The sequence below is a fragment of the Conger conger genome, chromosome 9 (assembly GCF_963514075.1).
Source record: "Conger conger chromosome 9, fConCon1.1, whole genome shotgun sequence".
NCBI lineage: Eukaryota > Metazoa > Chordata > Actinopteri > Anguilliformes > Congridae > Conger > Conger conger.
In genome coordinates this window covers 10,737,169-10,760,089 of record NC_083768.1, presented here as the reverse complement: position 1 = coordinate 10,760,089, position 22,921 = coordinate 10,737,169, and the positions used below count along the sequence as shown (strand labels likewise).

The window sequence follows — 22,921 nt, the reverse complement described above, 5'->3', positions numbered from 1 at the left end:
AGTGTATACAGTAAGGGGGCCTATGTATACAGTAAGGGGCCTGTGTTTACAGTAAGGTGGCCCGTATATACAGTAAGGTGGCCTGTGTATACAGTAAGGTGGCCAGTGTATACAGTAAGGGGCCTGTGTATACAGTAATAATTAGGGGTGTGAATAATTATGATGATGTATTTTAGTTATACTGTATGATTTTTTTGTAATGCTATTTCTATAAATGTATGTAATTCCCTGATTCTTTGAGTTCACGATCTGTTACCTGTTGTGTTTATTTTACGCAGCTGATCTTTATGTTTATTAAATTGAATTTCTATCACTTCAACTGGAAACAAAGGCTCAATGCCTCATGGACACTGCTCATTCTGACATTATTTAATGTGTTTTATTGGGAACGGGAGAAATGGGAGATTGTGGTTGGTGGCGTCCCATAACATGTCAGCAGAAACCAGTGTGGTTGTGGCTATTGGACATGCTGTAGTAGAATTCATCCATGGGGATTACCTGGCTCCACTGATGGCTTCAGAGAGAAAAGTAAACCCAGAGTTTAATTGGATGCATGCACACAGCATTGGAAAAGTCACATGTGCATGATATATCCAATTACAAATCATGTCCTCTTTATTTACACCAACCTTTCTCTGCAATAAAAACACATTAGGTACACATTTCTAATATGAAATGATGTATCATACATTTTAATTTTCAGACCAGAACCTGTTGGCCTTTAAGAGTGAACTCCTGTTAAATGATAAAAAAAAAAAATTTCATTTCCTCTTTTTTGATGTGCACTGTTTGCAAGAATTTTAAGATCCACACAAGGACAGGAAATGTGACCAAATGGCATTCAATGACAAAACGTTTTCTGTAGAAGCCACAACCGCACAAAGCTCACCCAAAACTGGATGTTCTGGTTGCACATTTGTTGGAGAGCTGACCATGGAAACCATGCTGGTCTGTGTCTGGCTGGTCAGCAGTCTGATTCACACGATCTCAGGTGAGATGATCATTTTCTCTGCTCTACTAATGGCTCAAAAGAGTGTTACTCAAAACCTTAAAATGTCTCTGTGCCATTCTCATGAAATTAAAAGGAGAAAGAAGACTTCTGGGTATTCAAAATGGCTAAGCCCGCTCTCATTCTCTTGTGTTACACTGACTGTAATGTTCAATATAGAGAGAAAACACTATGTCCTACGTGTGTGTGTAAATATTAATTGTTAGATTGTGAGTGCATTTCATGAGCCTGCGTGTAAACCGTGGATGAATGATGAAGTCAACTTGACTGTCTGACTTGACTTGAAGTGATATTTTTTCTTTGAAAAGAAAATTGAAATGTTTCTTTACTTTAATGTACAAAGTTCCTTCCATGAATCTGTTTCTAATGGAGATTAGAGCATGACCTTTGTAATTTACTGTAAATGTCCATCAGAGAAATGTGAATATAGTTGAAAATAAATGTGATATTTCTTGCTATGCTTTGAAGTCCAAGAACATTGTGTACGCTGCTGGGGATGAAGGTATTTATCCAATAAGGAAAGAGTATTGTTATTATTGCTACTAATTGTTGCAACCAAAATGCATTTTAAATAATTAAAAACCCAAAACATTTTAAAAGTAAATTTTGAAGGAAAATGTAACTTTCACTTTCAGTAAAAAGCTACCTTTCAGTAAAAAAAAAAAAATGTGTGTGAGGCTCTGAGCACAATATTGTAGTTACTGTTCCATCAGTCACATATGGGCACCGACCCACACAGTCCATAGACCTGATCCACATGCACACCAATAGGTATCGCATTTCTAACTGGTTAAAAATACTGTTTGGTTTCAACTCTATTTTACATGATACAATATTGCTAATTTCATATTGTATATTTCTTATATTTATAATATCCCATCAAGTATTTGTGCTTTCTAGTTCCTATTTGAATTACATTTTGAAAATTGTTTCTATTGGTTGCTTCAGTCTTTGTAACTATAGCATTTTATTGTTGTGCCAACCAACCCCGTAACGTGTGACGTCCAAGCCTATATGCGCAATGAGACTTTAACCATCAGTCACCTTATTTTACAAAACATTTGCAGACATTGACATACATATATTCATAACTTTCATTTGCTACTGGTTTGAAAATTCAATTGCAAATTATAACAGAGAAAACGGCAAAGAGTGAAAAGTGTGCCAGCCATCCCCGGTCTCCCCTACTTCCTTCAAACATGTTTATGAAACATTTATTTTAAGGAATTTTGGAGACATTATTGTCCAGAGTAACATACCTTACATGAATTTAATTTTTAGACAGTTTCCACATATACAGGTGGATCCATCCGAAGCAATTCAGTTAAACTGCCCTGCCTAGAACAGCAGTGCCCTTCCTATGAATCAAACATGCAACCTCCGCATGGCATGCCTGGTTCTGTCATCAATGTGCTATACTGCCACTATGGAAATAAGCCTTTGACTTCATGGTGTTTTATTCCTATTGATGATTTTTGGTATCTGGGGCATCTCTGGTAAGAGGGGCTACATGTGTTTTAAATCTCAATAAATAAGTTTAGTCAAGCAAACAATCACCAAAAAGGGCACTCATGCTTGTTTGTGGTCTGAGTGAGCAATAACATGTCACCCTTTATTCCAGGATGTTCTCTATCTGCACCCGAAGGAGTCACTGGGCACACAGGAGGCTCTGTGCTCCTGCCCTGCTTCTGCCCTGATGGAGGGACAATACGGGGATCTCCCAGATGGCTTTTTTTTCCAAGTTCTTCTGTTATCACAGTTTGGTCGCCTAATGAAGTGCACAACCTCTACAAAGACCGGGTCTCAATTTCTGACTTCCCTGGAAACATGTCTCTCCATCTCTCAGATCTCACTCTGTCAGATGGGGGAACATACAGGTGTCGTAGAGATGGACACTACAGAGACATCAGACTCACAGTGAAAGGTAAATTTGACCACATTTACCCATGACGTGTGAAGGACGGGGTGCCACTGGGTGACACAAGGGCTCTGTGAGTTATTTGTAACCTTCCAGTAAATATATTTATTGAATTCCACTAAAATGCAGAAGTAGAATTCACTGTTCTAGAATGAGCCACATTACTTCCGCACTTCTGCGTATTGCACCTTATACTGTAACTTGTGAACCATATAACTTGAAAACCATATTTATTTATTTTAAATAATAAAAAATCTCTCTCTCTCTCTCTCTCTCTCTCTCTCTCTCTGCAGGGTGTGTTTTCTCTGATTCTGGATCCATACCCATCACTGGATTCACAGGACACTCAGTGGTTCTGCCCTGTGCCTGTACTGATGTGCAGAAGAAACCTGAACAGATCAAATGGACTGCATTTCTAGGAAACCAAAACACTGTTATATTTCCACAAGATCCTACCAGTGGCAATGATCGCAACAAACACAGAGTGCAGCTGTTGGACTCTGTCTCCCCTGGAAACCTGTCTCTCCGTCTCTCAGATCTCACTCTGTCAGATGGGGGAACATACAGGTGTAGTGCAGATGGACTCTACAGAGACATCAGACTCACAGTGAAAGGTAAATTTGACCACATTTGCCCATGGCATGTGAAGGATGGGGTGCCACTGGATGACAAAGGGCTCTGTGAGTTATTTGTAACCTTCCAGTAAATATATTTATTTAATTCCACTAAAATGCAGAAGTAGAATTCACTGTTCTAGAATGAGCCACATTACTTCTGCGCTTCTGCGTATTGCACCTCATACTGTAACTTGTGAACCATACAACTTGAAAACCATATATATTTATTTTAAATTATAAAAAATCTCTCTCTCTCTCTCTCTCTCTCTCTCTCTCTCTCTCTCTCTCTCTCTCTCTCTCTCTCTCTCTCTCTCTCTCTCTCTCTCTCTCTGCAGGGTGTGTTTTCTCTGATTCTGGACCCATACCCATCACTGGATTCACAGGACACTCAGTGGTTCTGCCCTGTGCCTGTACTGATGTGCAGGTCAAACCTAAACAGATCAAATGGACTGCATTTCGAGGAAACCAAAACACTGTTATATTTCCACTAGATCCTACCAGTGCCAATGATCGCTACAAAAACAGAGTGCAGCTGTTGGACTCTGTTTCCTCTGGAAACCTGTCTCTCCGTCTCTCAGATCTCACTCTGTCAGATGGGGGAACATACAGGTGTAGTGCAGATGGACTCTACAGAGACATCAGACTCACAGTGAAAGGTAAATTTGACCATATTTACCCATGGCGTGTGAAGGATGGGGTGCCACTGGGTGACATAAGGGCTCTGTGAGTTATTTGTAACCTTCCAGTAAATGATCTTTTTTCAACTTATGACAAAGTTTGTGATGAGTTGTTTCTTCATGCAACATAGATTTGAAAAATAGAAATTCAATTAAGCTACTTTATTTTAGAGGTTTAGTGAAGGCCCTTAGGACAAGGGGAGTATACAGAATGTTAAGACTACAAATGGCTCTAGTGCAGTCAGACTAAATGAGACATTTTTCAGATATTAATGTGCATGAAATTTTGCACAAAGGTTGCTATTTTCATCCTTCTTTTTATATGTTTGCAATGGATCTCCACATTCCGGCACCAAAACTTTGCACACCCTGAGTGCCAGCAATACTGTGGGACTCCATAATAGCCAGTGGTTAGAAAAACTAAACAAACACGTATGTTTGGTGTTTCTGCAGAATCTGAGAAAGTGCCTAAAACCAATGTGCCTAAAAAACAACCACCAACCAAGACTACAACTAAAGCAGCATCCTCACATGAAAAGAAGATCCCCGCTGGAAAGGAGGAGGCCACTGAAGATCAGAACAACACCTTGTTTGTGGCCATTGCTGTTGTTGCTGTGGTCACATTGTTCACAGTGTGTGGGGCTGTGTTTTACTGCAGAGTTAGAGGCAGGGAAAGTGCACATGTTGAGTCTAGAGGGCCAAACGAGAAGAGGGCCAAGGAGCAGGAGGAGGACCCTGATTCAGTGACGTATTCTACCGTCATCCACAGAGAAAAAGACAAAAACACAAAGAGCCAAAATCAAACTCCTGCTGAAGATTCTACAGAATATGCTGCAATTAAATTTCATACTTAATTTAATGAATGGCATAGTCATGGAAATATACACACATACACACACACACACACACACCATGGATAGGTACACACGGACATCGGTAGTAAATAGGTTTGCCGCAAAAAGATACTTTTTTGTGAAACCACTCCTTACTGTTGTGTAAACCATGCAGCGTTTGTGAATTGTGTCAGACGCACATGGGTCTGGGGATATAGAGTAATTTTACATTCAGCTTTTTATTTTTGATTAAGCACAGCTAGTGAACCCACGTATGATGCTCAGCAGTTCAGCCTGTGTTTAGGAGGCCCGTGGATACAGAAATAATTAGGGGTGGTAATAATTATGATACCGTATTTTAGTTATACTGTATGATTTTTTTGTAATGCTATTTCTATAAATGCGTGTAATTCCCTGCTTCTTTGAGTATTCGATCCATTACGTGTTGTGTTTATTTTATACAGTTAATCTTTATGTTTATTTTATTTAATTTGTATTACTTCAACTGGAAACATTCTGGCATTATTTCATGTGTTTTATTGGGAACGGGAGAAATGGGAGATTGTGGTTGGTGGCTTCATATTTCATGTCAGCAGAAACCAGTCTGGTTGTGGCTATTGGACACGCTGGAGTTGAATGTATTCATGGGGATTACCTGGCTCCACTGATGGCTTCAGAGAGAAAAGTAAACCCAGAGTTTAATTGGATGCATGCACACAGCATTGGAAAAGTCACATGTGCATGATATATCCAATTACAAATCATGTCCTCTTTATTTACGCCAACCTTTCTCTGCGATAAAAACACATTAGGCACACATTTCTAATATGAAAAGATGTATCATACATTTTAATTTACAGAACAGCACCTGTTGGCCTTTAACAGTGTAAAACCCCATGTTAAGCCAACGACGGAATTTAGCAAGGGCCGAAGGTATCGGGCTGCTTGTCCTTCTGGTGTTGCTAAAAGAATAGTAGTCGATTTAAATATCAGTGGCCCCTATGCGGAGAGTCTAGATCAGCCAATAAATAAACCACGATACAAAGACAGTAGTACCACTTTGCCTTCCGCTCTTTACTGGTCCGGTCTGACCAAGAATCTTCAAAATAGGGCCAATACATTCAGCTTTGTTATATCTGACTCCATTTAGAATAATAATTTAGATCACTTATCTACCTTTGGTCGATATCTAATTCATTTTGACTTGATCGCTATAGGAATCCTGTACTGAGATTTACTCTTCTGAACAGTCCTCTGCTGGTTCCACCGCATGTCACATCGGCCGTTATGTCCACGTCTCACGAGCTGGCTAGATATCTGCAGTCATTTCAGAGCTCACAGAAATAGTTACTTTTGGGTATTTCTGTTTACAGCCTAGGGACCCAAGAAGGCCAACATTAGCTACGACTGTTCTCGACATGAATGAACTACCACGTGGAGGTGAGTGATTTACCAACAGTGGTCTACAGGTGCTATACGCCTTGATACATTAAGAGGAAATTTACATCCTCCCTAGACCAACTCGAGGGGGTAACCAAGCATTCCCTGTGTAACAGTGAGTGTCAAGTAAGCGAAACCACACAGATCAAGTTTTAACAATTTATTTTACCAGGCAGGTTACATACATATTTACACTCAAGTTCCAAATAAAATATACATAAAAGTATTACAAAGGAAACCAAATTACGGAGTCTTAACAGTCATTACCTGGTAATGAAAGCTACATACGGGAGTCTGGCTACAGACACCCTGTACATAGAAGAGACGTGCACGGTGTGCACAGGAGTCTGATTGCATCCTCCCCGATTGCTTGGTTTGGTCTCCTGAAATCCAAAATCAGGCCTTTGATGTTGACCACTCAAATGGGTCCACAAGGCCTCCCCAGGAAGCGAGATTTGATCGGGGGGGGGGTGAGGCACATGGCTTTCACTGGGGCAGAGCTCCACACAGTTTCTCCTTGGTTCCTGGTTGGTTTTGATGTCCAAGGTTTGCTGTTGCAGAAATGAAACCATTGCACAATGAAACCAACAATCAGAATAATACCAAACATGAATATTATCTAAACTGACTTTGTCATGAAACATCCGATGCTTTATGCATACTTTCAGGGAAACTGAGGAATGAGGGAGATGTGAGAAGGAGGGAGTAAGGAAGGGGGGTCCAAGAGAATAATGTCTGGGCCCAACAGGCGGTGCTTCCTGAAACCTTCCCGTGCCGTAAAGGATGTTGCACCCTGATAGGGGGGGATTTACAGGGGGTTCAGGAAGACAGATGTTTTGGGAAAAATGCATGAGTTTTTCCCGCCCGTATGGGTGCAGAGAAGATGGGGGCTAACGGTGTATGCTCCTGGGGTTAAATTACTTTACAGCCACATATTGCCACCGTACCAGAGGAAGCCAGCAAGCTGACCAGCGCACTGAGTGACAATGCCAGATTTGAATCATTTCCGCCTTATACCCGTCCTCTTTTTGGATGTGCACTGTTTGCAAGACTTTTAAGATCCATACAAGGACAGGAAATGTGACCAAATGGCATTCAACGACAAAACTTTTTCTGTAGAAGCCACAACCGCACAAAGCTCATCCAAAACTGGATGTTCTGGTTGCACAGTTGTTGGAGAGCTGACCATGGAAACCATGCTGGTTTGTGTCTGGCTGGTCAGCAGTCTGATTCAAACGATCTCAGGTGAGATTTTTTTGAGTGACATTTTCTCTACTCTATTGATGCCTCAAAAGAGTGTTACTCAAAACCTTAAAATGTCTCTGTGCCATTCTCATAAAATTAAAAGGAGAAAGAAGACTTCTGGGTATTCATAACGGCTAAGCATGCTCTCATGTTCTTTTGTTAAACTGACTGTAATGTTAACTAGAAAGAGAAAACGCAATGTCCTATATGTGTGTGTAAATATTAATTGTTAGATTGTGAGTGCATTTCAAGAGCCTGCATGTAAACAGTGGATGAATGATGAAGTGAACTTGACTGTCTGACTTGACTTGAAGAGATATTTTTTCTTTGAAAAGAAAATTGAAATGTTTCTTTACTTTAACGTACAAAGTTCCTTCCTTGAATCTGTTTCTAATGGAGATTAGAGCATGACCTTTGTAATTTACTGTAAATGTCCATCAGAGAAATGTGAATATAGTTGAAAATAAATGTGATATTTCTTGCTATGCTTTGAAGTCCAAGAACATTGTATACGCTGCTGGGGATGAAGGTATTTATCCAATAAGGAAAGAGTATTGTTATTATTGCTACTAATTGTTGTAACCAAAATGCATTTTAAATTATTAAAAACCCAAAACATTTTAAAAGTAAATTTTGAAGGAAAATGTAACTTTCACTTTCAGTAAAAAGCTACCTTTCAGTAAAAAAAAAAAACTGTGTGTGAGGCTCTCAGCACAATATTGTAGTTACTGTTCCATCAGTCACATATGGGCACCAGCACACACAGTCCATAGACCTGATCCACATGCACACAGGTTTACACACACACACACACACACACATACACGCACAGGAAAATGCATCCATCCACACACACACACACACACACACACACACAAGAGGAAAAAGACAGGGAGACAGGGAGATTAAAGGAGAGAATAGTAGACCAATAGGTATTGCATTTCTAACTGGTTAAAAATACAGTTTGGTTTCAACTCTATTTTACATGATACAATATTGCTAATTTCATATTGTATATTTCTTATATTTATAATATCCCATCAAGTATTTGTGCTTTCTAGTTCCTATTTGAATTACATTTTGAAAATTGTTTCTATTGGTTGCTTCAGTCTTTGTAACTATAGCATTTTGTCGTTGTGCCAACCAACCCCATAACGTGTGGCGACCAACCCTATATGCGCAATGAGACTTTAATCATCAGTCACCTTATTGTACAAAGCATTTTCGGACATTGACATACATATATTTATAACTTTCATTTGCTACTGGTTTGAAAATTCAATTGCAAATTATAACAGAGAAATACGGCAAAGAGTGAAAAGTGTGCCAGCCATCCCCGGTCTCCCCTACTTCCTTCAAACATGTTTATACAACATTTATTTTCAGGAATTTTGGAGACATTATTGTCCAGAGTAACATACTTTACATGAATTTAATTTTTACACAGTTTCCACATATACAGGTGGATCCATCCGAAGCAATTCAGTTAAACTGCCCTGCCTAGAACAGCAGTGCCCCACCTATGAATCAAACATGCAACCTCCGCATGGCATGCCTGGTTCTGTCATCAATGTGCTATACTGCCACTATGGAAATAAACCTTTGACTTCATTGTGTTTTATTCCTATTGATGATTTTTGGTATCTGGGGCATCTCTGGTAAGAGGGGCTACCTGTGTTTTAAATCTCAATGAATAAGTTTAGTCAAGCAAACAATCACCAAACAGGGCACTCATGCTTGTTAGTGGTCTAAGTGAGCAATAATATGTCACCCTTTATTCCAGGATGTTCTCTAGCTGCACCCGAAGGAGTCACTGGGTACACAGGAGGCTCTGTGCTCCTGTCTTGCTACTGCACTGATGGAGGGACAATACTGAGACCTGCCAGATGGTTTTTTCAACCAGGTCGTTCCGATGTCTTACTTTGGTCACGTGGTGGAGTGCACAACCACTATAAAGATCGGATGTTGATTCCTGACTCCCCTGGAAACATGTCTCTCCGTCTCTCAGATCTCACTCTGTCAGATTGGGGAACATACAGGTGTGAAACAGATGAACAGTTTAAAGACATCAAACTCACAGTGAAAGGTAAACTTGACCACATTTGCCCATAGCATGTGAAGGATGGGGTGCCACTGGGTGACACAAGGGCTCTGTGAGTTAATCAGTAAATGTGTTTGTTTCATTCCACTAAAATGTAGAAGTAGAATTCACTCTTCTAGAATGAGCCACATTACTTCTGCACTTTGGCGTATTGCAGCTTATACTGTAACTTGTGAACCATATGACTTAAAACCATATTTATTTATTTTAAATAATAAAATCTCTCTCTCTCTCTCTCTCTCTCTCTCTCTCTCTCTCTCTCTCAGAATCTCTCAAAAAACCAGGCTGTGTTTTCTCTGATTCTGGACCCATACACATCACTGGATCCAGAGGACACTCAGTCGTTCTGCCCTGTGCCTGTACTGATGTGCAGATCAAACCTAAACGGATCAAATGGACTGCAGACCTAGGAAACCAAAACACTGTTATATTTCCACAAGGTCCTACCAGTGGCAGAGTGCAGCTGTTGGACTCTGTCTCCCCTGGAAACCTGTCTCTCCGTCTCTCAGATCTCACTCTGTCTGATGGGGGAACATACAGGTGTGAAGCAGATGGACTCTACAGAGACATCATTCTCACAGTGAAAGGTAAATTTGACCATATTTACACCTGGCGTGTGAAGGATGGGGTGCCACTGGGTGACACAAGGGCTCTGTGAGTTATTTGTAACCTTCCAGTAAATGTGTTTGTTTCCTTGCACTAAAATGCAGAAGTAGAATTCACGCTTCTAGAATGGACCACATTACTTCTGCACTCGGGCGTATTGCACCTTACACTGTAACTTGTGAACCATATGACTTAAAACCATATTTATTTAATTTAAATAATAAAATCTCTCTCTCTCTCTCTCTCTCTCTCTCTCTCTCTCTCTCTCTCTCTCTCTCTCTCTCTCTCTCTCCCCCTCTCTCTCTCTGCAGTGTGTGATTTCTCTGATTCTGGACCCATACACATCACTGGATCCACAGGACACTCAGTCGTCCTGCCCTGTGCCTGTACTGATGTGCAGATCAAACCTAAACGGATCAAATGGACTGCAGACCTAGGAAACCAAAACACTGTTATATTTCCACAAGATCCTACCAGTGGCAATGATCGCTACAAAAACAGAGTGCAGCTGTTGGACTCTGTTTCCCCCGGAAACCTGTCTCTCCGTCTCTCAGATCTCACTCTGTCAGATGGGGGAACATACAGGTGTAGTGCAGATGGACTCTACAGAGACATCAGACTCACAGTGAAAGGTAAATTTGACCACATTTGCCCATGGCATGTGAAGGATGGGGTGCCACTGGATGACAAAGGGCTCTGTGAGTTATTTGTAACCTTCCAGTAAATATATTTATTTAATTCCACTAAAATGCAGAAGTAGAATTCACTGTTCTAGAATGAGCCACATTACTTCTGCGCTTCTGCGTATTGCACCTCATACTGTAACTTGTGAACCATACAACTTGAAAACCATATATATTTATTTTTAATTATAAAAAATCTCTCTCTCTCTCTCTCTCTCTCTCTCTCTCTCTCTCTCTCTCTCTCTCTCTCTCTCTCTCTCTCTCTCTCTCTCTCTCTCTCTCTCTCTCTCTCTCTCTCTCTCTCTCTCAGAATCTCTCAAAAAACCAGGCTGTGTTTTCTCTGATTCTGGATCCATACCCATCACTGGATTCACAGGACACTCAGTGGTCCTGCCCTGTGCCTGTACTGATGTGCAGATCAAACCTGAACAGATCAAATGGACTGCAGTGACAGAACAGCAAAGCGCTGTTATATTTCCACCACGTCCTTCCAGTGGCAGAGTGCAGCTGTTGGACTCTGTCTCCCCCGGAAACCTGTCTCTCCGTCTCTCAGATCTCACTCTGTCAGATGAGGGAACATACCGGTGTGAAGCAGATGGACAGTTTAAAGACATCATCCTCACAGTTATACATAGATTTGAAGAATTTTGTTTAAAAGTTTAAATGGGTTGTGTTTAAATCTTCAAATGACAACATTTCTATCAACTCATTGCCTGCAGCTAACCTAGGTGGGTGGGACATATTTGTCCCAAATATCATGGTACCATAAAATGGGGGTGGGGGGAGGGGGTATGTATGAAAAGTGACCAAGAATCTCTACAATAGGGCCAATACATTCAGCTTTGTTATATCTGACTCCATTTTGAATACAGTTTTTTACAATCGTTTTCACACTTGTCTCAATGCCATGTCCACTTTTTCAAAACACTGAACACATTCACCATATCAATAGACTATGTGAACTAAACAGTGGATATTTTCCATTGCTAAAGGCATTCAATCACCACTTCTTCCAAAATTCATGAATACCTCTCTCAGTCAGTGTTCACTACCAGCAAGAGTCTGTACAAATACAGCAAATGTTGCAGACATTTAGATACTCTGTTCAAAACAGTTAACTTTCAGTTCAAAACCCAATAAAATTCTGATCACTGTGGATGGAAATATGTTGCATTTTGACAGAAAAATGAAACTATATGCTCGAAATACGTAAGACAGATCATTCTGATTTGAGCAGAGAATTTATTCAGTTAATTCATTTTTTTTGTTTGCAGCTTTGTTACCATCTATACAAAGGTGGTCATACTTGCATTGAAATGTGCATGTATATAGGGTAAATATAGATGTAATTGTCACTGAAGAGATTTTCCACTATTACTGCTGTATATGTACTGCTGAAACACCTGGCTGTCATTTCAGTGAACAACCTACCCAGGTGTTTGTTGTTTGTGCCCCGTTACCACATATACAAAAGGGCAAAAGGGGCCATCTTTGGATTGGCATTTGCATTCTTTAGCCTTGGTGAAGAAAATGGATGCAGCCAGAGGCAGAGGAAGAAGACGTCGCGGAAGAGCAAAAACAGTTGTGTCTGATGAAATCAGAGCCACAGTCATTGATCATGTGGTAAATCATGGTCTGTCCCTTGAGGGTTCAACCAAACTTGCCTAGATCCACAGTGGCTTCAATAGTGAGGATTTTCAGGCAAACAAACAGGTACTATACAGTATTTACAGCATTCTGACTGAAGGAGTTCAATTGATGTGTATATTACAGTAGTACTGTGATTTGAGAAGTCTCCAGAAAAAGCAGATGTATCAGTGCGCATTTGTCTTTGACTCACTACAGGACCCAGTGGTTACCTCACACAGTCACACAGGGGTACGGGGAAGAATATTTATGCCTCAACAGGAGGATGCAATAGTTGGGATGGTCATTGTCAACAACGGCATCAGGCTAAGAGAAATATGCAACAACATAATCGCAGACAACAACATATTTCCAAACATTGACAGTGTAAGCGCTACAACAATTTCAAGAGAGCTACAGAAACATCAGATCAGGATGAAACAGCTGTACTCTGTCCCCTTTGACAGGAACTCTGAGGGTGTCAAGGAACTCAGATACCGATATGAAGTTTATGAAGGTATATGTGAAGGTTTAGGACCACCACCCACATGAACAGATGTCACTTCTAGATGCAATGGCTGCTGGGTGTATGGACATAACAGTGGAACACATCCAGGGCTGGATAAGGCACGCAAAGGGATGCTTTCCTCGGTGTATAGCAAGAGATAACATTTGGAGTGATGCTGATGAAAATCTATGGCCAAATGCAGGACAGGATGGATGGGCCAGGCCAACAGTAGACTTCTGATACTGATAGGCAGACAATAGATGTGCCAATTACTGTATATAGCGAAAATATTTATTTTTGGTATATATTTGTTATTGATTGTAATGTATTTTGAGAAATTGATTGTATTGTATTTTTCTTTTCTGAATTACAGTACATTGCGCAGTAAGAACAAATGGCAAAATACTGTAAACCCCCTGAAGAATACTGTTGCTTTTGTGATTTGTTTCTTTATCATATATTGTTTTACATTACACAGTAAAAATTGTTATTCTGGGTTTCTAATATAGTAAAACATTCATTAATTTAGTTTACTGTAAATTTACCACACTCAATCATGACATCTATTGTGAGAGGCAAACCAACAGATCAAAAGTTTCTTTAGCTGTATTGAGCAATGCTCCAAGTTGTTTGTGTTTTGTAGTTCATTGAAGTATGAAGTGTTTTGGTGGTTGAAGTGCATTTTGGCAGAAATTGGGCGGTGACAGAGTGCTGTCCATTACCTGCATTACCCTATACGTACTCTTGTGTTAAATGGTAAATGTGTTAAATGTTAATTCTACATTTTACCGTGTGTTTGCAGTAGCCTGGTTTCCTGTGCGGGGTACGCCCCTTTTCTGCTTTTATTCTCTTTATAAATTTAGTTTCCTCTTTTTGGTATGTGCACTCTACACAGCAGTTCTAATTCTAATTCACACTGTGGCAGGAAATATGATGCACACATTATATGGTTGAATGAAAAGAAGATAGTGTTGGAGTTTTCTGTCGAAGCAAATACCACACAAACCGCCTCAATGCAACAGAACCTTCTGGTTGCACATTAGTTGAAGAGCTGACCATGGAAACCATGCTGGTCTGTGTCTGGCTGGTCAGCAGTCTGATTCACACGATCTCAGGTGAGATGATCATTTTCTCTGCTCTATTGATGGCTCAAAAGAGTGTTACTCAAAACCTTAAAATGTCTCTGTGCCATTCTCATGAAATTACAAGGAGAAAGAAGACTTCTGAGTATTCAAAATGGTTAAGCCTGCTCTCATTCTCTTGTGTTAGACTGACTGTAGTGTTCAATATAGAGAGAAAACACTATGTCTTACGTGTGTGTAAATATTAATTGTTAGATTGTGAGTGCATTTCAAGAGCCTGCATGTAAACAGTGGATGAATTATGAAGTGAATTTGACTGTCTGACTTGACTTGAAGTGATATTTTTTTATTTGAAAAGAAAATTGAAATGTTTCTTTACTTTAACGTACAAAGTTCCTTCCATGAATCTGTTTGTAATGGAGATTAGAGCATGACTTTTGTAATTTACTGTAAATGTCCATCAGAGATATGTGAATATAGTTGAAAATAAATGTGATATTTCTTGCTATGAACATTGTGTATGCTGCTGGGGATGAAGGTATTTATCCAATGAGGAAAGAGTATTTTTATTATTGCTACTAATTGTTGCAACTAAAATGCATTTTAAATAATTAAAAAACCAAAACGTTTTTGAAGGAAAAAGTAACTTTCACTTTCAGTAAAAAAGCTACTTTTCAGTAAAAAAAAAAAAAAAAGGTCTTCAAACAAACCATATCAGAAAACTGTTAGAGGTATTGGAAAGGTGTTACTTCCAGTTAATAGAGACAGGAATCGGTTACATTTTGATAAAGTCTGTGATGAGTGATGTTAGCTGGGTGATATATTTTCACAGAGGTGGGTCCCAATGTGCCAATGCCCACTAATTTTGGTGTTGGTTGGTTGGCTCACTGATAATGTGATAATCCATGCATTATTCACATATGAAACATGATTAAACATAATTATAAACACATATAGTACATGCATGTGTGTGAGGCAATCGATGGTGATGATTTTTTGGTGTCTGGGGCACCTCTGGTAAGTGGGGCTACATGTGCTTTAAATCTCAATAAATAAGTTTAGTCAAGCAAACAATCACCAAACAGGGCACTCATGCTTGTTAGTGGTCTGAGTGAGCAATAATATGTCACCCTTTATTCCAGGATGTTCTCTATCTGCATCCAAAGGAGTCACTGGGTACACAGGAGGCTCTGTGCTCCTGCCTTGCTTCTGCACTGATGGAGGAACAATACCGAAATCTGCCAGATGGATTTTATTACGAAGTTCTTCTGTTATCACAGTTTGGTCGCCTAATGAAGTGCACAACCCCTACAAAGACCGGGTCTCGATTTCTGACTTCCCTGGAAACATGTCTCTCCGTCTCTCAGATCTCACTCTGTCAGATGGGGGAACATACAGGTGTATTGCAGATGGACACTACAGAGACATCACTCTCACAGTGAAAGGTAAATTTGACCATATTTGCCCATGGCGTGTGAAGGACGGGGTGCCACTGGGTGACAAAGGGCTCTGTGAGTTATTTGTAACCTTCCAGTAAATGTGTTTGTTTCCTTACACTAAAATGCAGAAGTAGAAATCACTGTTCTAGAATGGACCACATTACTTCTGCACTTCGGCGTATTGCACCTTATGCTGTAACTTGTGAACCATATGACTTAAAACCATATTTATTTATTTTAAATAATAAAAAATATCTCCCCCACCCTCCCTCTCCCTCTCTCTCTCTCTCTGCAGGGTGTGTTTTCTCTTATTCTGGATCCATACACATCACTGGATTCACAGGACACTCAGTGGTCCTGCCCTGTGCCTGTACTGAAGTGCAGATCAAACCTAAACGGATCAAATGGACTGCAGACCTAGGAAACCAAAACACTGTTATATTTACACAAGGTCCTACCAGTGGCAATAATCGCTACAAACACAGAGTGCAGCTGTTGGACTCTGTCTCCCCCGGAAACCTGTCTCTCCGTCTCTCAGATCTCACTCTTTCAGATGGGGGACTATACAGGTGTGAAGCAGATGGACTCTACAGAGACATCAGACTCACAGTAATAGGTAAATTTGACCACATTTGCCCATAGCATGTGAAGGATGGGGTGCCACTGGGTGACAAAGGGCTCTGTGAGTTATTTGTAACCTTCCAGTAAATGATCTTTTTTCAACTTAAAATTTCATGACAAAGTTTGTGATGAGTTGTTTCTTCATGCAACATAGATTTGAAAAATAGAAATTCAATTAAGCTGCTTTATTTTAGGGGTTTAGTGAAGGCCCTTAGGACAAGGGGACAGAATGTTAAGACTACAAATGGCAGTCAGACTAAATAAGACATTTTTCAGATATTAATGTGCATGAAATTTTGCACAAAGGTTGCTATTTTCATCCTTCTTTTTATATGTTTGCAATGGATCTCCACAGTCCGGCACCAAAACTTTGCACACCCTGAATGAGTGCCAGCAATACTGTGGGACTCCATAATAGCCAGACTAAACAAACACATATGTTTGATGTTTCTGCAGAATCTGTGCCTAAAACCACTGTGACTAAAAACCAACCACCAACCAAGACTACAACTACAACTAAACCAGCATCCTCACATGAAAATAAGACACCCACTGGAAGGGAGGAGGCCACTGAAGATCCGAAAATCAACACGTTGTTTGTGGCCATTGCTGTTGCTGCGGTGGTCACATTGTTCACAGTGTGTTGGGCTGTGTTTTACTGCAGAGTTAGAGGCAGGAAAAGTGCACGTGTTGAGTCTAGAGGGCCAAACGAGAAGAGGGCCAAGGAGCAGGAGGAGGACCCTGATTCAGTGACGTATTCTACCGTCATCCACAGAGAAAAAGACAAAAACACAAAGAGCCAAAATCAAACTCCTGCTGAAGACTCTACAGAATATGCTGCTATTAAATTTCATACTTAATTTAATGAATGGCATAGTCATGGAAATATACACACATACACTCACACACACACACACACACACCATGGATAGGTACACACGGACATCGGTAGTAAATAGGTTTGCCGCAAAAAGATACTTTTATGTGAAACCACTCCTTACTGTTGTGTAAACCATGCAGCGTTTGTGACTTGTGTTAGACACACATGGGTCTGGGGATATAGAGTCATTTTACATTCAGCTTTTTATTTTTGATTAAGCACAGCTATTGAACCCACGAGTTCAGCATTATAGGTGAGCCAATATTTAAGCAGGTGTGTCACCAGTTTTTGGAAAAATTTGGGCGGTGACTCTGCTGTCCTGACGTAGTGGGCAGTTCGTTCCATCACTGGGGGGGTGGTACAGCAGCCATGCTCATTGCGAGCCGCGACGTCGACGGCTCGAATCCGACCGTCTGACATTTGTCGCATGTCTTTCCCTCTCTCTCTCGCTCCCATTCTCCCTGTCTCTCTATACAACACTGTCCAATAAAGCTGAAAAAGGCCTAAAAAATATCTTTAAAAAAAAAAGAGATGGCCCGTGTATACAGTAAGGTGGCCTGTGTTTACAGTAAGGTGGCCCGTATATACAGTAAGGGGGCCTGTGTATACAGTAAGGTGGCCTGTGTATACAGTAAGGTGGCCAGTGTATACAGTAAGGGGGCCTGTGTATACAGTAAGGTGGCCTGTGTATACAGTAAGGTGGCCAGTGTATACAGTAAGGGGGCCTGTGTATACAGTAAGGTGGCCTGTGTATACAGTAAGGTGGCCTGTGTATACAGTAAGGGGGCCGTGGATACAGTAAGGGGGGTGTGGATACAGTAAGGTGGCCTGTGTATACAGTAAGGTGGCCAGTGTATACAGTAAGGGGGCCTATGTATACAGTAAGGGGCCTGTGTTTACAGTAAGGTGGCCCGTATATACAGTAAGGTGGCCTGTGTATACAGTAAGGTGGCCAGTGTATACAGTAAGGGGCCTGTGTCTACAGTAATAATTAGGGGTGTGAATAATTATGATGATGTATTTTAGTTATACTGTATGATTTTTTTGTAATGCTATTTCTATAAATATATGTAATTCCCTGATTCTTTGAGTTCACGATCTGTTACCTGTCGTGTTTATTTTACGCAGCTGATCTTTATGTTTATTAAATTGAATTTCTATCACTTCAACTGGAAAAAAAAGGCTCAATGCCTCATGGACACTGCTCATTCTGACATTATTTTATTGTTCATTTTTCATTGTTTTATTGGGAACGGGAGAAATGGGAGATTGTGGTTGGTGGCGTCCCATAACATGTCAGCAGAAACCAGTGTGACTGTGGCTATTGGACATGCTGTAGTAGAATTTATTAATGGGGATTACCTGGCTCCACTGATGGCTTCAGAGAGAAAAGTAAACCCAGAGTTTAATTGGATGCATGCACACAGCATTGGAAAAGTCACATGTGCATGATATATCCAATTACAAATCATGTCCTCTTTATTTACACCAACCTTTCTCTGCAATAAAAACACATCAGGTACACATTTCTAATATGAAATGATGTATCATACATTTTAATTTTCAGACCAGAACCTGTTGGCCTTTAAGAGTGAACTCCTGTTAAATGATAAAAAAAAAAATTCATTTCCTCTTTTTTGATGTGCACTGATTGCAAGAATTTTAAGATCCACACAAGGACAGGAAATGTGACCAAATTCAATGACAAAACGTTTTCTGTAGAAGCCACAACCGCACAAAGCTCACCCAAAACTGGATGTTCTGGTTGCACATTTGTTGGAGAGCTGACCTGGAAACCATGCTGGTCTGTGTCTGGCTGGTCAGCAGTCTGATTCACACGATCTCAGGTGAGATGATCATTTTCTCTGCTCTATTGATGGCTCAAAAGAGTGTTACTCAAAACCTTAAAATGTCTCTGTGCCATTCTCATGAAATTAAAAGGAGAAAGAAGACTTCTGAGTATTCAAAATGGTTAAGCCTGCTCTCATTCTCTTGTGTTAGACTGACTGTAGTGTTCAATATAGAGAGAAAACACTATGTCTTACGTGTGTGTAAATATTAATTGTTAGATTGTGAGTGCATTTCAAGAGCCTGCATGTAAACAGTGGATGAATTATGAAGTGAATTTGACTGTCTGACTTGACTTGAAGTGATATTTTTTTATTTGAAAAGAAAATTGAAATGTTTCTTTACTTTAACGTACAAAGTTCCTTCCATGAATCTGCTTCTAATGGAGATTAGAGCATGACCTTTGTAATTTACTATAAATGTCCATCAGAGATATGTGAATATAGTGGAAAATAAATGTGATATTTCTTGCTATGCTTTGAAGTCCAAGAACATTGTGTACACTGTTGGGGATGAAGGTATTTATCCAATAAGGAAAGAGTATTGTTATCATTGCTACTAATTGTTGCAACCAAAATGCATTTTAAATAATTAAAAACCCAAAACTTTTGAAAAGTAAATTTTTAAGGAAAAAGTAACTTTCACTTTCAGTAAAAAGCTACTTTCAGTTTTGTAGTATACAAAAGTTAAAAAAAATGGTGTTCACACAAAACATATCAGAAAACTGTTAGAGGTATTGGAAAGGTGTTATTCCAGTAAATAGAGACAGGAATCGGCTACATTTTGATAAAGTCTGTGATGAATGATGTTAGTAACATACAGTACATGACTTTAATTTTTACACAGTATCCACATATACAGGTGGATCCATTCAGAAGCAATTCAGTTAAACTGCCCTGCCTAGAACAGCAGTGCCCCACCTATGAATCAAACATGCAACCTCCGCATGGCATGCCTGGTTCTGTCATCAATGTGCTATACTGCCACCAGGGCCTAAAGGCCCACTATGGAAATAAGCCTTTGACTTCATTGTGTATTATTCCTATTCATCATTTTTTGGTGTCTGGGGCATCTCTGGTAAGAGGGGCTACATGTGTTTAAAATGGTCAATTCATCGTTTTAGTCAAGCAAACAATCACCAAACAGGGCACTCATACTTGTTTGTGGTCTGAGTGAGCAATAATATGTCACCCTTTATTCCAGGATGTTCTCTATCTGCACCCGGAGGAGTCACTGGGTACACAGGAGGCTCCGTGGTCCTGTCTTGCTCCTGCACTGATGGAGGGACAATACCGGGATCTGCCAGATGGCATTTTCAACCAGGTCCTTCCGGTATCGCACTTTGGTCAGGTGGTCGAGTGGACGACCGCTACAAAGACCGGGCGTTGATTTCTGACTCCCCTGGAAACATGTCTCTCCGTCTCTCGGCTCTCACTCTGTCAGATGGGGGACTATACAGGTGTGAAGCTGATAGTGTACAGTTTGAAGACATCACTCTCACAGTAAAAGGTAAATTTGACCACATTTGGGCATAGCATGTGAAGGACGGGGTGCCACTGGGTGACAGAAGGGCTCTGTGAGTTATTTGTAACCTTCCACTAAAATGCAGGAGTAGAATTCACTCTTCTAGAATGAGCCACATTACTAATCCACTGAACTTCTGATTGGAGATTTAGGATAGTACAGAAAACACATAAATATGTTTTCACATTCATGTCAGAAATGTTCACACAACCCCAAATGAGTGCCACCAATACTACGGGACTCCATAATTGCCAGTGGTTAGAAAAACTAAACCACTTATTTTTGGTGTTTCTGCAGAATCTGGACAGGAGGAGGCCACTGAAGATCAGAAGAACACCTTGTTTGTGGCCATTGCTGTTGTTGCTGTGGTCACATTGTTCACAGTGTGTGGGGCTGTGTTTTACTGCAGAGTTAGAGGCAGGAGAAGTACACGTGTTGAGTCTAGAGGGCCAAACGAGAAGAGGGCCAAGGAGCAGGAGGAGGACCCTGATTCAGTGACGTATTCTACCGTCATCCACAGAGAAAAAGACAAAAACACAAAGAGCCAAAATCAAACTCCTGTTGAAGACTCTACAGAATATGCTACTATAAAATGTCATACTTAATTTCATGAAAGGCATAGTTATGGAAATACACACACACACACACACACACACACCATGGATAGGGACACAAGGAAGTCTGCAGCAAAGAGGTTTGTGGCAAATGGATCATTTTATGTGAAACCATTATTTACTTTTGTGTAAACAATGTGTTCAGGAATCTGTGAATAATGTAAAGTATATAGGATATGGATAAATTATAAAAGTATTAAATACGTCCATTAAACTTGTGTTAGTACAACAAGTTAGTAATTAAAGGTTAAATAGTATTTATATATAGCGCCCCTTATTCCCAGAGTTGGAGTGAATTTCCACAATTCTAAGGAATTTTGCAGGAGTACCAGTAATTTTTCCTTCTTTGTAGAAGGGTATAGAAGGACAACAGTGAGCCTGCTGGGGTAACGGAAAGGTTGGTGTAACAGGAAGCTCCCCATCTGCCCACTTCCTGGGGTTTTGTCAAAGGGCTAAACATGATCATCATGTATTGCTTCAGTGCTGCTGTTGAATCAGGTGCTGTCATATGTGGAGATGTTAACAGCCTATGTTGGTGTTGTTATGACAGCGTGTTATAGGCACATGACTGCAGTAAGCCACCTTCCTGCTGGCAGGTATCTGTAGCATGTATGGGCAGTCCAGAGACAGTTTGATGCAACAGTTTGGAGTCACTACTGTCGTCCAAGGACAGTCAGCGGGAACCAAGCTAAGCCAAAAGATGGACTCCACAAAACCGACTGATCATTTGTCGAGAGTGCCAGAATGGCACCATGGTGGTGGTAGCACTGTCGCCCCCTTTTGGTGGACAATCAACAACGAGGGGCATTGGCTAAGGGGCACACCCCTCACCCACGTGGCCAATCAACAAGTGGTCACCAGGGAAGACCAGGACAATCGACCAGTTACAGGCGGGCCCCTGCAGAGAAGCAGTAACTTTAACCTTTCGGTTTTAAACGCCTTAAAGGACATTACTTTTGGGCTTTCCTGAGCTCTGTACAGTATTTTGCTTAACATAAGGTGCATTCAAGTAAAATTTAATAAAACATACTCAAAATTTTTGTATTTTTTTGTCATCAAAACATTATTGGTGGGTTTACCTGACCGATAACAGCAGCGCATTACTGACCTCTACCTTGACGACTGCCACTTCCTGAAGAAGTCTCGCCTGATCATTGAGGCCACAAGAAGCTCTTACCCAGTACCCATTTTCACTGGGAATAAATAACCTACAGTTCAAAGACTGTGGATTGTAAATGTTAACTCTGCATTGTACCATGTTTGTTTGCAGTAGCCTGCGGTCCTGTGCTGGGTAAGGCCCTTTCCAGCTTGGCCTAACACCTCTTTAGGGTTCTGCAGATGCTCCTGCAGGTGCGATGCACTCATGCAGGTTCATACCGTGATCATGTTTTTAGGTACAGTGGCAATTTTCCTCCTGTGCCAGCACTCCAGACTTTGGATAATTCGCCCCTTACATCTGTTCTTTAATAAATACATCGACAGCATTATTGCGCTATATTTTATTTCCAATACTGCTCTAAGATTAAATATTTAAGGACCCTGTGGTGGTTGAAAACTTTCCATGAATTTTCAAGGAAAAAAGATCAAATATATCCACAGATTTTCAATGAACGTAGACACAATAGCCTCAGTACTTAATGTTCTGCCTCT

The 22,921-nt window shown here is 40.4% G+C and overlaps 3 protein-coding genes across 3 annotated transcripts; all 3 read left to right on the top strand.

The window, feature by feature from the left end:
- Nucleotides 1-121: 121 nt before the first annotated feature.
- Nucleotides 122-5,706, top strand: LOC133137347 (V-set and immunoglobulin domain-containing protein 1-like). Its single transcript, XM_061255574.1, has 5 exons — nucleotides 122-991; nucleotides 2,631-2,933; nucleotides 3,221-3,541; nucleotides 3,880-4,200; nucleotides 4,675-5,706. The coding sequence occupies exons 1-5, from the start codon at nucleotides 835-837 to the stop codon at nucleotides 5,073-5,075; spliced, it is 1,503 nt and encodes a 500-aa protein (XP_061111558.1). The 5' UTR covers nucleotides 122-834; the 3' UTR covers nucleotides 5,076-5,706.
- A 346-nt stretch (nucleotides 5,707-6,052) lies between these two features.
- On the top strand, nucleotides 6,053-11,903 carry LOC133137348 (V-set and immunoglobulin domain-containing protein 1-like). Its single transcript, XM_061255575.1, has 5 exons — nucleotides 6,053-6,494; nucleotides 9,523-9,825; nucleotides 10,107-10,427; nucleotides 10,758-11,078; nucleotides 11,458-11,903. Exons 1-5 carry the CDS (start codon nucleotides 6,473-6,475, stop codon nucleotides 11,790-11,792), a joined length of 1,302 nt encoding a protein of 433 aa, XP_061111559.1. The 5' UTR covers nucleotides 6,053-6,472; the 3' UTR covers nucleotides 11,793-11,903.
- Nucleotides 11,904-18,311: 6,408 nt separating this feature from the next.
- On the top strand, nucleotides 18,312-22,291 carry LOC133137908 (uncharacterized). The gene is made up of 3 exons (XM_061256317.1): nucleotides 18,312-19,132; nucleotides 20,337-20,642; nucleotides 20,955-22,291. Exons 1-3 carry the CDS (start codon nucleotides 19,042-19,044, stop codon nucleotides 21,260-21,262), a joined length of 705 nt encoding a protein of 234 aa, XP_061112301.1. The 5' UTR covers nucleotides 18,312-19,041; the 3' UTR covers nucleotides 21,263-22,291.
- The last annotated feature ends 630 nt before the right edge of the window (nucleotides 22,292-22,921 follow it).